Genomic DNA, 14,568 nt, shown 5'->3' with positions numbered 1-14,568 from the left:
GTAGGCCAACAGCTGGGCTCTGGGGGGCCGGGGGGAGGATGCGGGTACCTGGGCTGGGGGAGGGGCGCTGTTGGGCTCTCGGGAGGAGAGGGTTTGGGTTTATTGGCTGGGGTGGGGGGGTGCAAGTGGGCTCTGGGGGGAGGGGTTGTGGGTGTGTGGCCCCCCTGGAGCTGGGCTCTGGAGGGAAGAAGGTGGCAGAGAAAGAGGAACTGGGTTGTCATAGAGGTTTCTTTAACTCTCTACTGCCGGGGGAATTTTTGTGTGTGTCTGTATTGTTACAGTCATACTTACTGACAGGTATTTTGAAATAAATTACCAAAATAATTGAAATGGATGTGATTGTGTAGTGTTATTTTGAAAATTATATTTGAAGAATTTTAAAATATTATGTGCAGAATTTTTATTTTTTGGAGCAGAATGCCCCCAGGAATACCCTAATGATGTGACTGCAGCTGAGGTAATGTGGTATGGGGCAGCAGAAAAGCTGACTGTGAAGCAATTATCTGAAGAGTGTCATGAAGTTTTGAAACTAAGGAAGGGAAAGAAACATTTGCACTATACCAGGAGGTAAATTTTCTAGAGCTGTAAGCTCAAAGTGTTTCGGTTATGTATGATCAATATTATACACGCTGTTCTGTTTTGTCAATGTGTGTGTGCGTGTGTGTGTGTGTGTGTGTGTGTGTGTGAGGAGAGAGGGGGGAGAGAGAGACAATAAATCAGTCGCTTAACATTTAAAATTCCTGCACTGAGTGGGAGAAAAAAATTATGTAGTGTCATAATGCCGCAAATGGTTAGCTACACAGATGCCTCTGATTGACTTTAAAGAGATCATAACATATTTTATAAGTAAAATCGTGTTAAATGTTTAACATGAAAGATCTTTCCCCCATAAACAAGGAAAATATTACATTTGTAGAACAGTCCTTTGGAAGCTACTAAGCCAAGCAATTTGATGAGAATAAAAGCCCTAAGCTAATATGCATTAGAGAGAGCTGCTTTCTGGGGATTTCATTTGTAAAACAGCTCAACTCATTCTCCCTCTCTCTCTCTCTCTCCACAGCAAGTAGTCTCTGCCTTTCCCAGTGGAGTTATAAATAGAGCTCTACTCACCCTGCATGCCGTCATCAGACAGCTTTAAAAGCTTAAGCATTCATATGGTAGCAGTCTTTAAAAAGTGAGAGTTTTATCTGTTTCCTACATTGGCATCTTATCAAACCATCCCTTGATATTGACTTGTAGGGGCATGTTATTAGTGTTGTAAGCAGGGAATTAAACCCACTAATAGGGCAGGAGTTGTTCAATATGCCTTCTTTAGATTGTGTTCATAGCTATTAGCTTGCAGTGTGGGCTCAGTCCTGCTCCCGCCCTTCACTTCACTGGGAGTTTTGCCATTGATGGATCAAGCACTAAATGAAGAGGACATGACAAACCACTTTCATCTTTTTAGATTGCTTTATTAAAAACAAAAACAAAACAATCTCAGAGATAATGGAGTCTCATTTACACTAACGCCCCTTTGCATTCCTCTGGCATTTTGCCCTGCTCTGGCACTGTACAGAGGCTTTCAGGTAAATCAGATTCCGGTCCAATCTGCAGTCATGCACTACGAGGGGTTTGGGTCCCACTGAGTGCAGTGAAACATTGTATATAAGTGAGGATTACAGGATTGAGCTCTGGGTTTTCATGGCAACTGAAGGTGAATGAAATTCGGCCAAAACATTTTTTGGCTGGAAAATGACGATTCAGTGACACCAAAACATTTTGCAAATTGATGTCAATTTCCCCAATTTTTTTGTGTAAAAAAAAAAGAAAAGAAAAAATTCCAAAAAAGTTGATGAGTTTTGTCTCAACGGTTCTGAAATGAAACAGGTTGATTTTTCTATTCAAAATGACTTTTCATTTAGAGATTGCCTTCAATTTTAATTTTAAAACATTTAAAATGTGCTTAAAATCAGAATGGAATGTTTTGTTCAACCTGAAATGGTTTTTCGTTGTTTCATTTTTTAAAACCTTTTTAATCTGAAGATTTAATTGGAAGTTATTACTCTTCCTGGGGCACACTGACTGTTCACAATAAATCATTTTAGTTGTAGGAAAAAGGTTAAAATCAAACCACAAAGCCCATAGAGCCTGAGATTTACAGCAGTCTAAAAGGGTTTGTAGGTTCATTTCGTAAACAGCTGAATTATATCTGCTTTTGGATATTAGTCTGTAAAACACACTGAACAGCTAATGCTGCAAAGAATTAAGGAATGAGTAGCAGTGGGGAGATGGTGTTGGTTACAGTTTTTATATACACTTCAAAGTCACTTCCAAAAATGAGGACAAGATAATAGTTGAGGATCCCAGCAACAGACATAAAGAACAGGAATGATATGATGCGTTTTCCAAATATGTAACCAGGAGTGCTGGGGAGAAAAAGAGAGAGAAAAGTAATATACCAAGATTTATCACCTTCCTTGAAAAGTGCTCAACCTCTATAACTGTCGTTCAAACCACTTTAAATAGACCTCAGAAGCTCAAATCCACGGGACAAATTCCACATTGACTTGCACCCTTTCAACCCCTTTAATTTCAGCAGAGATGCACAGGTATAAATCAAGTCAGGCCCCCAGTGCTGAATTCATGCTTCTTCATACTAATGAGTGCTCCATTTAAGAGACACGTTTTAGCCATTAAAGATGGTCATTTCTGATCATATTTAAAACCTAATTCAATAACCTTGTATTTTAATGGGATGTAAAATTTACGGGGGTCAATTTTGTACACCTGGATATTACTCACATTAACCCTAATAGGAGCTGTGTAGACATCAACCGGAGAATAGACCCCTATTCTTTCATTTTGCAAATGGAGAGAGATAATCACACAGGCATATATTGAAATAGCACTGTGAGCACAAGTCTTCCTCCCACCTGCTCTGCAAACACAGTCCACACTGTGTGTCAACTCTAAACTCCCCTGTTCCCAGAGTTTTGCTTTATTAACAAAGAAAAGAATAGTAAGATGATAGAAAAATCAGCTCCCTTACTCCACTCCAGCATCGTGGGGCTCTGCCCAGCCCAAGTTCTGCTCTGTGTAATTCTTCTATTCCAATACGTATTTGAGCATCTGTTTTTTTGGTTTTATTTACTTTAAGTATGTGAGATAATCCAGTAAACAAACCTCTTCTTTCTTTAAACTACCAGTGGGATCAGACTGTCAATGCAGGTGTGTAAAACTAATGGGAGATAGCGATGGAAAAGTGGACCCTGTACTTCGTTTTATTTATTCCTTTAGTTGTAAACTCTGGGCACTTATACACAATTGATCAAAAATGCAATAACCTACTGCTACCGATCCAGACTGGCTCCAGAATAGATGGACATGACCTGAAGGTTAACAAATCCAGGCTATTTTAGCACCAGGGCAGGGGTATGTGTTGCAGAGTCAAGAACCCCACATGGAAAATGTTTTGAAACAGCCCTCTCAAACCAGGGGCCCATTAGCTCTAGCACCTCTACCAAGTGCAACACAGGGAGAGAGAGGCGGCATCTCAGTTAGGCAGGTTCCAGGCCATTTAGGATTTCATCGATCAAAACACCACCTTAATCTCCAGGCCTGACTACAGAGCTCTAGGGTGCTCCTAACATGAAACACTGCTTAAGAAGCAGGCAAACATATTCTGCTCCATCTTAAGTCATTCAAAATAGGCTTATCCCTGATCTTGTCTGGGTTGAGCTTCAGCCATTTTGCCCTCATCCAAGCTCAGTCTCAACCAGACACTGGGTAAGACATTCAAACACACCAGGTAGGGTAGGCAGAAATAGGGCTTGTCTTCACTGCAAAGCTAACTCAAGTGATAGCTCGAGCGTTGCCTCTAACTACTTCCATCCACACGCACAAACCCTTAATTTGAGCACAGCGGTGTTTTTAACTTGAGTTGGCTGGCCTGCCAGGGAGTACAGTATAAAGCTGGAGTTAGCACAACTCATCTGCTGCTAACACAACCACTCTGCAGTGTGGATGCAGGCCGCTTGAGTGCTGCTCGTCCTCCAATGCCTTCTCACAAGTACCCCTGTGTGCCCAGAAAGGACAGACAAGTTCTTCCCACAATTACCCCTGTGTGCCCAGAAAGGAAGACAAGTTCAGACAAGAATTCATAGAGTGTTTCATCTTACTACAGCGCTAAGAACCATGGGATGGGCCCCCAGAAGTCTTAGTGTCATAAATGAGTGAATGTAGTGCTAGTGTGGACACAGCAACTCCAGTGTTACTTCACAGTGTGGCCGCTATCACTTGAGCTAGACTAACTTGAGAGGAATAACTCAACTGTAGATAACTCAAGTTAACTCTGGAGTGAAAATGTACCCACATACATATTGAACAAGAACGGTGTCAAGATGCCCTACCCATGAAAATGTTTATCACCCAAAACACTTGTAAAAAGCTCCAGTGAATTCTTACCTTTGTGTCCTCTCTCCCAGATAGCCAACAAAGTACTTTTGTCTCACAAACAAGTACATCATTCCAGCAAAGGCAGCAGCAGCTGAAAGGAAGATAAAGCAACACATATTACAAACTACCATCCAAGTCTCCCATGTAGGCCTCATTATCCATAGAGGTCCATATTGCTGTTCATGCTGGATAGGAAAACTGGGGAAAGCCTGTATTCTGAGAAGCTGGACGAGCAGTGGGACCCAGAAATTGAAGAAAATAAATTCTGTGGAGAATTGCATGATATTTCCCGCCATCTTTGCAGAAAATATTGTGGGCCAAATTCTGCCCTCAGTTATGCCCATTAAAGTCAATAGGAGTGCTCCCTCGTGAGGACCAGTGCTGGGCCCACACGCAAGGCCATGCTCTGCTCGTCAATGAGCGCTGCACTGCACGTGCCCAAGAGCACAATCTGGCAAATGTTCTGGTTTCCCCAGAAGCCCTGAGTATGGGGCAGCAGGTCACTGCACTACCCCAGCAGCAGGCCAGGCACCATATGGTCTGAAATTGAGTTTTCAGCACAAAAAGGGTTTTCTTTGTGTTTAACACTGGCTTTTCCCAGGCCAGCAGGCCAAGCCCCTACCTGACCCCAGCCAAGAGACTTCTGTCACCCAGAAACAATGACTTACCCCCGGGTTCAGCAAGGCACTCAAGTGCGTGCTTGACTTTAAGCATATGAATACTCCTACGGAATTCAATGGGACTGCTACTCACATGCTTAAAGTTAGGCACATGAGTAAGCCCCTTGCTGAACTGGGCGCTCAGAAATGAAGGCTAGTCTAGAAGGCAGCAATGAGCAATGCAGCTTTCGCAAACACCCCTACATGCTGGGCACCATTTCCCTGCAGCAGTCTGACATCACTAATCTCCTCTGGCAGCGTCCTTCCAATCTGCCCCCAGTGGTGGATTATAGAAGATTGAATGGATTGGCTACTCTGGGCCCTGTGCTCTGAAAGGGGTCTCCCAAAATAACCACGCTTTCATTAGGAACCCTCACTGCCTCGTCCACCCCACAGCTAGGAACTGGGACCCCAGGTTCCTGACCAATCTGGGCCATGTTTCACCGTGAGACATCCCTGTCTGTAATGTAACTCACAGGAGAGTGAACAGCTAATACGTTAACAACTCGAGGCTGCAGGCCTTTCCTCTCTGCAATCTCTGCAAAACCTTAGTCTGTCCCTTGCTGAAGTGTGGGGAGGAGGGGTCAGGTCACGAGCCTTTTTAAGTGACAATATTAAACTGAGCCTCAGAAGACACACAAATTATATATGTTTATATATATATAGAGAGAGAGAGCTGAAGTACATGTTACCTTGGCTACAAAGCAGCCCAGCACACCAAAGCACAACAAGAAACGTTGGGTATGCATCTCTGCAGTTTTGGCTAGAAAGGAATTAAAAAGGGGGAGTTAAAAACATACTGAGAACAGGAAAAATATCCTTCTGCCTCAGAAACACAGCTACCAGCTTACATATGAAGCATCTGGAGATTTACCTCCCTGTTACATCGGGACAACGAGGGGTGGCATCCATCTACCACGTCAGAAATAGACAGCAGTGCAAAATGGATGGCGTGTGTGAAATCCATCTCCTGAACTGCCATGGTTAATCATGTCTCATATATTCAATGCCTGATGCACTGTATCAGCTTGGGCAACTCTTGTAGTCCCGGTCCATATTAATCAAATTACTGACACTCAAAACTCAATAATAAGGCAAAAGAGAGAACGGGAATCACAGCAAAGATGAGGCTCTTGTGAAATCTGCCTGTGGTTTTTTCTATAGCTTAGTAAAAAGGAATTATTTATGCCACTTTGTTCATAAGGGAATGTCGCTGTAGAGGGAAATATTCCTTTATAGGTTCTGGGATACACACCCACGTGGGGTGTATATTTATGCATTGTAAAGTACAGAGCACATTGCCAGTGCTTAACAAATAATAAATAATTATTTAATTTTCTTTTCTTTCTTGGGTGGTAGTGAAATTCCCCTTTTCAAAAACGATCACAAGTGACTGCAAGAACAAAGCAGGCTCGCCTAGTGTCTAGAGCACGGGTCAGGGACTCGAGAGACCAGAATTCTATTCCCCACTCTGCTACTGACCTCCTGTTGGTCAGTTCACCTCTCTGTACCTCTATCTTGCCTGTTTAGCCTGTAGACTCTTTGTGGCAGGGACTCTTTCTCACTATGTGCTTGTGCAATACCTACTACAATAGATTCCTGATCTTGGTTGGCGCCCTGAAGCACAATTATAAAATAAATAATAATGATAATAAAGTACAAGGGCCTGATCCGACATCAGTGAGGCCTTTCCATTGACTTTCAGTGGACTTTGAATCAGGCCATAAGCGAAGGCAAAGATTAAACTCCACAGCAAAGGTCTTGCTCTCTTCCCTGCCCCTCCTATGTGGTTTGCATACTCACTTGGCAGTGAAGACACGGTCAAAGGCAGAAGATCCAACCCGCTGGAAACTCTTGCCGTTATAGTTCTTGCTTTCATGCTCCACTTTGGTTGCAAAAAAGGCTGTTAAAGAAAGGCAGGGTTTGGTTTGAGGGTTAAACTGGACACGTTGTGCATGCTCAGTATAACGGGCTGCGTTCTTCACTCGACACCCCTGTATCCCTCTTGGCACCACAAGGTTGTGCTGGTGTAAACGGGAGCAGAATTCGGGCCAACACATTCTCATCTAGGTTTAACCAAGTGCTTTAGTTCATAAATGTGACATGGAGTCCCTTCTGAAGTGCCTACACGTTTTTCTGGGGGGCTTCACTTCTGAGCCCGGTGCTCACACAGGAAAAAGTTTATTTGCTATTTTGTGTCCACATCACACAGCTTCATATCCAAACTGGAGGAACATGCATCAAACCCTTCCCTGAGTTACCTTTCACATTCCTGACATGTTCTGTAAAGCCCAACTCTCACCTCTCATTGGAAGAGACATCAGATTTTACTGAGATCTGAGAATCTGTCCCCTCCCCGGCAATATGGAGGGTTTTTTGCCCTTTATCTCATTGGCTTCCATATGGGATTACTAGTCACTGCACTGTCTCAAGGCTGGATTAACAACACAGCTGATTTGAGCTGGTTTTGCTAAGGCAGGCACCTGCAGAGGAAATGGCCATAACTGATGGAGTGAAGATCAAAGCTTAGCTATATCACAGTGACCAATGTGTGGTAGATTCTCATTTCCATTCATTTGGATGGAAACAGGGGTCTGGGTAGCAGCTATACTCAGCTTTTACTTAGCCCTTAATCTGGGAAATTTCCACGTAAATAAGTGAAAGTTCCTCTCAGTAAGGGGTGAAGAAAAGCTGAGAAGGAACCTGAGGATTTGGCTCTTAGGTATCAGTAATCTGTGTTCTACATCTATGGTACAGAGATCTCAAACACACATCCCTGAATGGTTTTGGGCTTTTGTTGGATCTCAAAGGACCTCTACCATGAACCCTTCCAAAAAAGTGGAACAGATTTTTCTTTTACACGTCCTCACTTGTCCCACCCTAAAAATTTTGCTAATTTATAAATGGACACAGATTTAAATTTACTACTAGACACTAGAGTCACATCTAGCTTTTTGCAATATCAGGTATCTACCTGCCTGAAAAGCCTGCTTTCCATGAGGATCAAAGATCCAACTGGTTTTTAAATGCTGACGCTTGTACATCCTGGGAGGGCATCCACTACCACACTTTGACATGAGTCATAAGAGAAATTCAGCAATGACAGATGGATGTAGTGTTATGCCAAAAAGGTGCTGGCTGGCCTGCCATCAGGAGCCTTGTATGGAATCACAGACTTCTTAAAATAAATGGGTGCGCTAAAGCACTTTCCTTTGTTCCCAACATTAGGTACATCTGAAACCCTGGAGCAGTGCACAACATCTGGACACAAAGGAGGGAGCTAGGTCCATGTGGCCAAGGGGAGGGTATGGTGCTAATGGGGGTTCCCAGGTCAGAATGAAGTGATGCTCGCTGGAAAGGTGAAACACTTGGCCCAGACATTGTCTCCACTGAAGGCATGCAGCTCCTATTCATGAAAGTGGTGTGAAGCCTCTGGGTCCTGGCCAACTCCTCGCTAAGCGTGGACGACCAGGTAGCATCAGTTGCCAAGAATACTTTCTTTCATCTCCAGCTTGCTGGGAAACTTCACCCCTTCCTCATGAACCAGGCCACAATGATCTGTGCATTTGTCATCTCCAGGCTGGATTTCTGTAACTCACTGTACATGAAGTTGAATATGAAGACAATTTATAGGCTCCAGCTGGTGCCGAATGTGGCTGCCCGCCTACATGGCACAGGCCACTGTGAGAACTTCAGGCCTGTGCCCACATTTGTCCACTGGTGCCCAGTTAGCTTCCACTGACAGTTTAAGGCTGTGGTCCCAATTTTCCAAGCAATTAATGGATCAAGCCCCAGACACATCAAAGAATTAATTTCAGTCTTGAACCTCTGTGACTGATGCATCCTTCTGGGACACGGCAGATCTCAAAGCCCAGGATGAAGCATGGGAGAGCTGGGGACAAAGCTCTCTCTGTTGAGGGGATTCATCTATGAAATACTTACAGAGGAGATCGGATGAATCCAGAGTCTGATCATCTTTAGGAAATACTGCAAAACCTCTCTCTTTGAGACAGCCTGTCCACCACAAGTGACATTCACAATACAAACACCCTTAACAACCCATTGAACCCCCTCCCTCTCCTTCCCAAAAAGTCCCAGCCCAGCCTACCCCAATTAAAATTCTGACCCCGTAAAGGCAGAAATGCCATAGAGTCTCCATTGAAGTCCACTTGGGACTTCATTATTGCTATCTATTTTACATGGAAGGTGTTCAGGTGCTGTGGTGATGAGTGGCAATAGAAAACTCTAAGATAGATAGACACAGTTGCCATATGACCTTGTTAAGAAGCAGAGGCAGAGAGACTGCCTCTGCTTGGGCATAGTGCTGGCTGGAGTAGCTGGCTTGGGATTTCTGGAACAGCTTGTGTAATGTATGTTTCTACTGCTGTTCAGGGAAACAGGACTCTTCTATGTATATTTCTGTGTGAAACTGATTTATCATCCAAATGGAACCACGCAAACATGCCTAAGAACTTTGCTGGACTGGAACATTAACGTAACTTCTCCCATGGGTGTTGCTTGTTTTTTTTATCTCATATTCCTATTATCTATTTTTACTACATTTATCATCACTTTCATTATAGGGCTATCAGTCCAGGTTCAAAAAACCCCATAGATAAAAGACTTTGGGGGAGGAGGAAGGTGTGCAAGTCTGCCCTTACACAGCCCTTGATTGGTGGCAGAGAGCTGCAACAGAACACAGAGACGGAACCATTGGGAGTTACACACAGGGGTCAAGCAGAGTGTGCTGCGTGCCCCGAGCGTGTGCTAATAATATCTGAACACGTTCCAAGGAATCCCATTTTCCTTTGTGTGACCTCGTAGGTAACGATGGGGTAGTGGTGGTTCTGGGTATGAAATGCAAATTCAGCTCACTTTATCACTTTTATGATTATGCATTTATTTTTACGCACACACAGGGGTTACACACCTTCGTTCCTGCTCCGTCTCCTTTGTGACACTTTGTGAAGCAAAGAGGATACAGGGGAAGACTCACCGGTAGAGATCTACTGCACATCCCCTCACCACTTGTCATATGGCTGTGCCAGGGTGTGCCAAGGTGTGACCATAGCACCCTTCACACAGTTCTAATTTGCACCAGGAGCCAAATTAAACCCTGCTGCCCCCAGGAGCAGGGGAGGGGAAAGATGGCTTTCAAACCACATTTCCCCTTCCTGCCCCGCAACTTGTCTTACCCTAGATCCTGTGCCAAGCATAGTTCTTGCCAGACCCAAGGATTGGGATCAATAATCTGATGGTCAGATTTCAATGCTATATAAAATGTGCATGGAGTGGAACAAGAACGGACAAGTTTCCTGGATGGATTAAGTAAAGGAATTGTATTGGAAATATAGGTCATTGGACTATGGCTCCCCAAACTCCTCTGGTAAAATAACTGGAAACATAGCTGGGCACATCTATTAATGGATGTGCCAAATTCGGCCACGAAATGTGAATGCACAACCACACTTAATGATAGTAATTTACTTGCCAGTGCTGTACAAAACAGAGCAAGGCCCCGTCCCTGCTCCAAGATCATCATCTGAGAGCCTGTTCCTGCAAACGCTTAGTGCCTTCCTCTGAAGGCAGTATTTGGGTCTAACCCACAAACGCTTTGCTTTTGTGAGAGATAAGAGCTCCCTGTAGGGCTGCTCAGCTGCATTTTCACTCCGACTGTTCCACCCCCTGCTTTTGCTGCACCCGCCCCCACAGCCCAAGAATGAGCTACCCCGACATGAAGCCAGTTCCTAAAGCTGCACGCGGTGCCTGATCCAAAGTCTATTGAGCATCAGGGTTGTCTTCCTACTGACGTCAGAGGGCTTTGGATCAGGCCCATAATGAGGAGTCCAGGTATCCACATCTCAGGTTGCCACCTCACAATTCTCCTTGAACGTGGGGCAACATAAATGAAATCGTTTTTGTAAAAAGTCACGCATCTGTGTGTATCCTGGGTCAAGTTTTAGGGGATCGAATAGGTATAAGACATGAGTGCCAAGTAAAAAGTTTGCAGAGAAAAACATTTAGTTTGCCTAAGGAACCTTAAAAAAAAACTGAGCTGAAGAGATAGAATAAGATAAGCTCTGAAATATCAGATTCCTCTGATGAAGGACATTTAGAACATTCTCAGCCATGAAAGGGTTAAAACTAGCAAACTGAAAGACTGAAGAATGAGTTTCAGGAAAGTAGGATAACTAGTTAACCTGAAAAAGTAACCAGGCTAGAACTTTTGCTGGTATAATTCACTTCAGTACCATTGATCATACTCATTTACACCCGCTGAGGATCTGATCCATGTTTCATGTCAGTCGCTCAATTGCACAACTTCTTCCACATCCAAAACCAGGTCTCTGCTCTTGGACATATTTACAGAGGTGCAGATAGTGGCTGCTAATACTGATATATATTTAATAAACTTACTATAGTAAACCAAAGATCGGTATCATGTCACTGCTAATATAGCCAGCCACTAGTACAAAAAACAGTCTGCTAAAAAGGGAAGCTCTGAAACCAAGCTTGCTCATATATACACACACACATATGTACCCACAGAGCCATATACAACAGGAGAAAAAATGTATTAAAAATAGGTCAATTTACATTTCATATTCAATGCATAATAGATACTAGGAATTCTCTACCCTTTTTCTCAGCTTCCTCTTTCCCCTAAAATAAATGGTTATCTTTTCTTACCATTTTGGAGAACACTGATAAGGCTGACTATTGCTAGGAGGACAATGCTCCCCAGCACTTCATGGTCCATTTTGGCAGCAGGCTTGTCAGAGTGGACTCCGTAGCCTCTTCAGCAGCACAGCCCCAGAAAGCACAAGAAGAGGAAGTGACGGTCTATCTTATCTTGCATCATGAAATCTTTCTGATGGCTTCACAGCTCGACACCACAGCCCCTCTTATTTAGAAGTATATCAGGGCAGCATGGCTGCTGACCATATTTCACTAGCTCTTTGGCTGCCTTTTCCTCCATGTGTGGATTAAATTTATCTACAGATATTGCCCATAGCAACCTAAGGCAATTTGTCCACTGATCCATGAGGATAAATACTGTAGAGAAACATCTCCTCCTTCGAAAAGCAGGGTAGCCAGGATACCTAAGGTCATCTGTTTGATTAGCTGTGACAATTCTAGGAAATCTAGTCGAAAGCAAATTGAGCTCTAGGCTGCAAGAAAGCAGCCGCGGTTGCCATGTCAGTGTCTTCAGGTGTCCCAGTACTATAAGAGATATTAGGAGAAAAAGTGTATTATTCAACAGTCAGACCCAGTCATTACTTCATTTTCCCATATACCCACCTCACCAGCCTTGAATACAAATCCAGCAGTGGTGTTATGAATCTCTCACTACTGCAGGGACCTTCATGGGAATAACATATAGACCTCAGAGTCATAAACCAAGAGCAAGTTGGATTTTTTCCATCCACATGCCCAACCAGAAAGGAGAAAGGTGTGGCAAGCACAGGTGTGAGAAATGAACTACAGTTGTTCTCAGAAAGAGAGAGATTCTTGGCAACTAAAGCATCAGAAGAAACAATCTGAACAATGGACACTTAAGCAATTATGCAATAGAGTCAGATATTCTGTGTCACTGTATAAAGCAGGGGTGGGCAAACTTTCTGGCCTGAGGGCCACATCTGGGTGGGGAAATTGCATGCAGGGCCATAAATGTAGGGCTGGAACAGGAGGGTGGGGTGCGGGGTGTGGGAGGGGGTGCGGTGTGCAGGAAGGGGGTGGAGCACAGGAGGAGTGCAGGGTGTACGAGGTGGCTCGGGGGGGTTGGGTTGCAGGAGGGGGTGTGGAGTGCAACAGGAGGCTTAGGGCAGGGGTTTGGGGTGCAGGAGGGGTGTGGCAGGGGACTCAGGGCAAGACGTTGGAGTGCTGGGGGGTTCAGGGTGCAGCAGGGGACTCAGGGCATGGGGCTGGGGTGCAGGAGGGGTGCAGCAGGGGGTTGGGGTGTGGGTGCAGAAGGGGTTCGGAGTGCAGGCTCTGGCCCGGTGCCACTTACCTGGAGCGGCTCCAGGGTGGCAGCGGCGCGAGGCAGGGCTAAGACAGGTTCCCTGCCTGCCCTGGCCCCGCACCGCACCACTCCCGGAAGCAGCTGGCACTACACCCCTGCGGCCTCTGGGGGAGGGGGAGCAGAGGGCTCCGTGCTGCCCTTCCCTGCAGGTACCTCCCCCGAAGCTCCCATTAGCCGCGGTTCCCCGTTTCCAGCCAATGGGAGCTGTGGGGGCCGGTGCCTGGAGGTGAGGGCAGTGCACAGAGCCCTCTGACCCCCCTCCCCCAGGAGCCGCAGAGACGGGGTGCCACTTCCAGCAGCGGTGCAGGACCCACAGTGCCACGGGGGTGGCAGTCCCGCGGGCCAGATCCAGAGCCCTGACGGGCCGGATCCAGCCCACAGCTTCCCCAAGCTCCTGGCGGGAAAGTGGCGGGGGGGCGGGGGGGAGGGCGAGAAGCCCAAGGGCAGCCAGGCTCCTGGCAGGAGCTGCTGGTGGAGCTGAGAGACCGGGCTCTCAGCTTCTCACACTGCCGCTTATGAGGACTCACACCACCAACCCAGGGAGGGTAGTGTGGACATGCACCACCGCAGTAATTACTGCTGTGTCTGTAAGTCAACCTAATATAGGTCGACTTAGGTTTGTAGTGTAGACATGCCCTCAAATACTTTTGCTCTACTCTGACAGTAGAATTATAGGATCCAAAGTCTAGCTAGGTGTTTTTATCCAGACTAGTTACTCAAATGCAAAGTATGAACGGGCGCTTGAATAGCATCCCTCATACAAAGCACCACAGAAAGCCCCAGAATGGTCAGGTATGCAAATGATCAGCTCTGCTGTGGTTCTTGCAACCAGAGCTGTGGTAGAGAGGGAAGAGTTGTACACTACCCACCCTGAGGCAGTCACACCACTTCTGTGAACAGTGCTTTTGCACTTCTTTATAGAGGTGCAGCATGAGGATGACTGATGTTTGCATCCCAGTTTTCCACGACAACAGCCCCATTAACTGTCCTGCACAGTAAAGCACCCCAGAATGTCCACTGATCCCTGGCTTGTGTGGGTACCTTTGGAAATCAGACGCATTCTCTGCAGTGAACTGGTGCTGTGCAGAAGGAATGGATCCTGCCAACAGATGGGCCACTCTCCCAGGACCTGGTTGATGGGGAGCATCCTGCAATATACCTAAGCAGGAAACTCTTTCCCGCAGACAGAAGGAGTGCTAGATCCTGTAACACCATGTCCGAGTGGATCATCGCCAGCAGGCATTGAACCTGGGATCTCTGGATCTAAAGCCACAGGCCTCTATTGGCTGAGCAAAAAGACCTCTCTGTAAATTAGCCAAGAGCTCTGTAGATTCAGTGACCTCTTTACATGGCTCAGAAGGGGACAGGGTGCCACGCTGAGTTGGTATAGGTTACGCAGTAACATAGGTGGTCAAGGCCTTGAGGTACTTCCTGGAGCACCATTTACCT

The 14,568-nt window shown here is 45.5% G+C and overlaps 1 protein-coding gene across 1 annotated transcript; it reads right to left on the bottom strand.

Moving 5' to 3' along the window:
- Positions 1 to 1,384: 1,384 nt before the first annotated feature.
- Positions 1,385 to 12,296, bottom strand: ALOX5AP (arachidonate 5-lipoxygenase activating protein). The gene is made up of 5 exons (XM_074943559.1): positions 11,787 to 12,296; positions 6,900 to 6,999; positions 5,789 to 5,859; positions 4,447 to 4,528; positions 1,385 to 2,408 (listed from the first exon to the last, which is right to left on the bottom strand). The coding sequence occupies exons 1-5, from the start codon at positions 11,854 to 11,856 to the stop codon at positions 2,246 to 2,248; spliced, it is 486 nt and encodes a 161-aa protein (XP_074799660.1). The 5' UTR covers positions 11,857 to 12,296; the 3' UTR covers positions 1,385 to 2,245.
- Positions 12,297 to 14,568: the final 2,272 nt, after the last annotated feature.

The sequence above is a fragment of the Natator depressus genome, chromosome 1 (assembly GCF_965152275.1).
Source record: "Natator depressus isolate rNatDep1 chromosome 1, rNatDep2.hap1, whole genome shotgun sequence".
In the NCBI taxonomy this organism is placed as follows: Eukaryota; Metazoa; Chordata; order Testudines; family Cheloniidae; genus Natator; species Natator depressus.
Note: the sequence above shows the minus strand (reverse complement) of the source record. Positions and strands in the feature narration are given on the sequence as shown.

What these genes read in the sequence shown, in the direction of transcription:
- ALOX5AP (XM_074943559.1), bottom strand. Translation starts at nt 11,856, where the DNA reads ATGGACCATGAAGTGCTGGGGAGCATTGTCCTCCTAGCAATAGTCAGC. An exon ending in TATCAGTGTTCTCCAAAATG is followed by an intron (nt 7,000 to 11,786) that starts GTAAGAAAAGAT and finishes TTTCTTTAACAG; the next exon opens with CCTTTTTTGCAACCAAAGTG. An exon ending in CTGGGAGAGAGGACACAAAG is followed by an intron (nt 2,409 to 4,446) that starts GTAAGAATTCAC and finishes TTTTCTCCCCAG; the next exon opens with CACTCCTGGTTACATATTTG.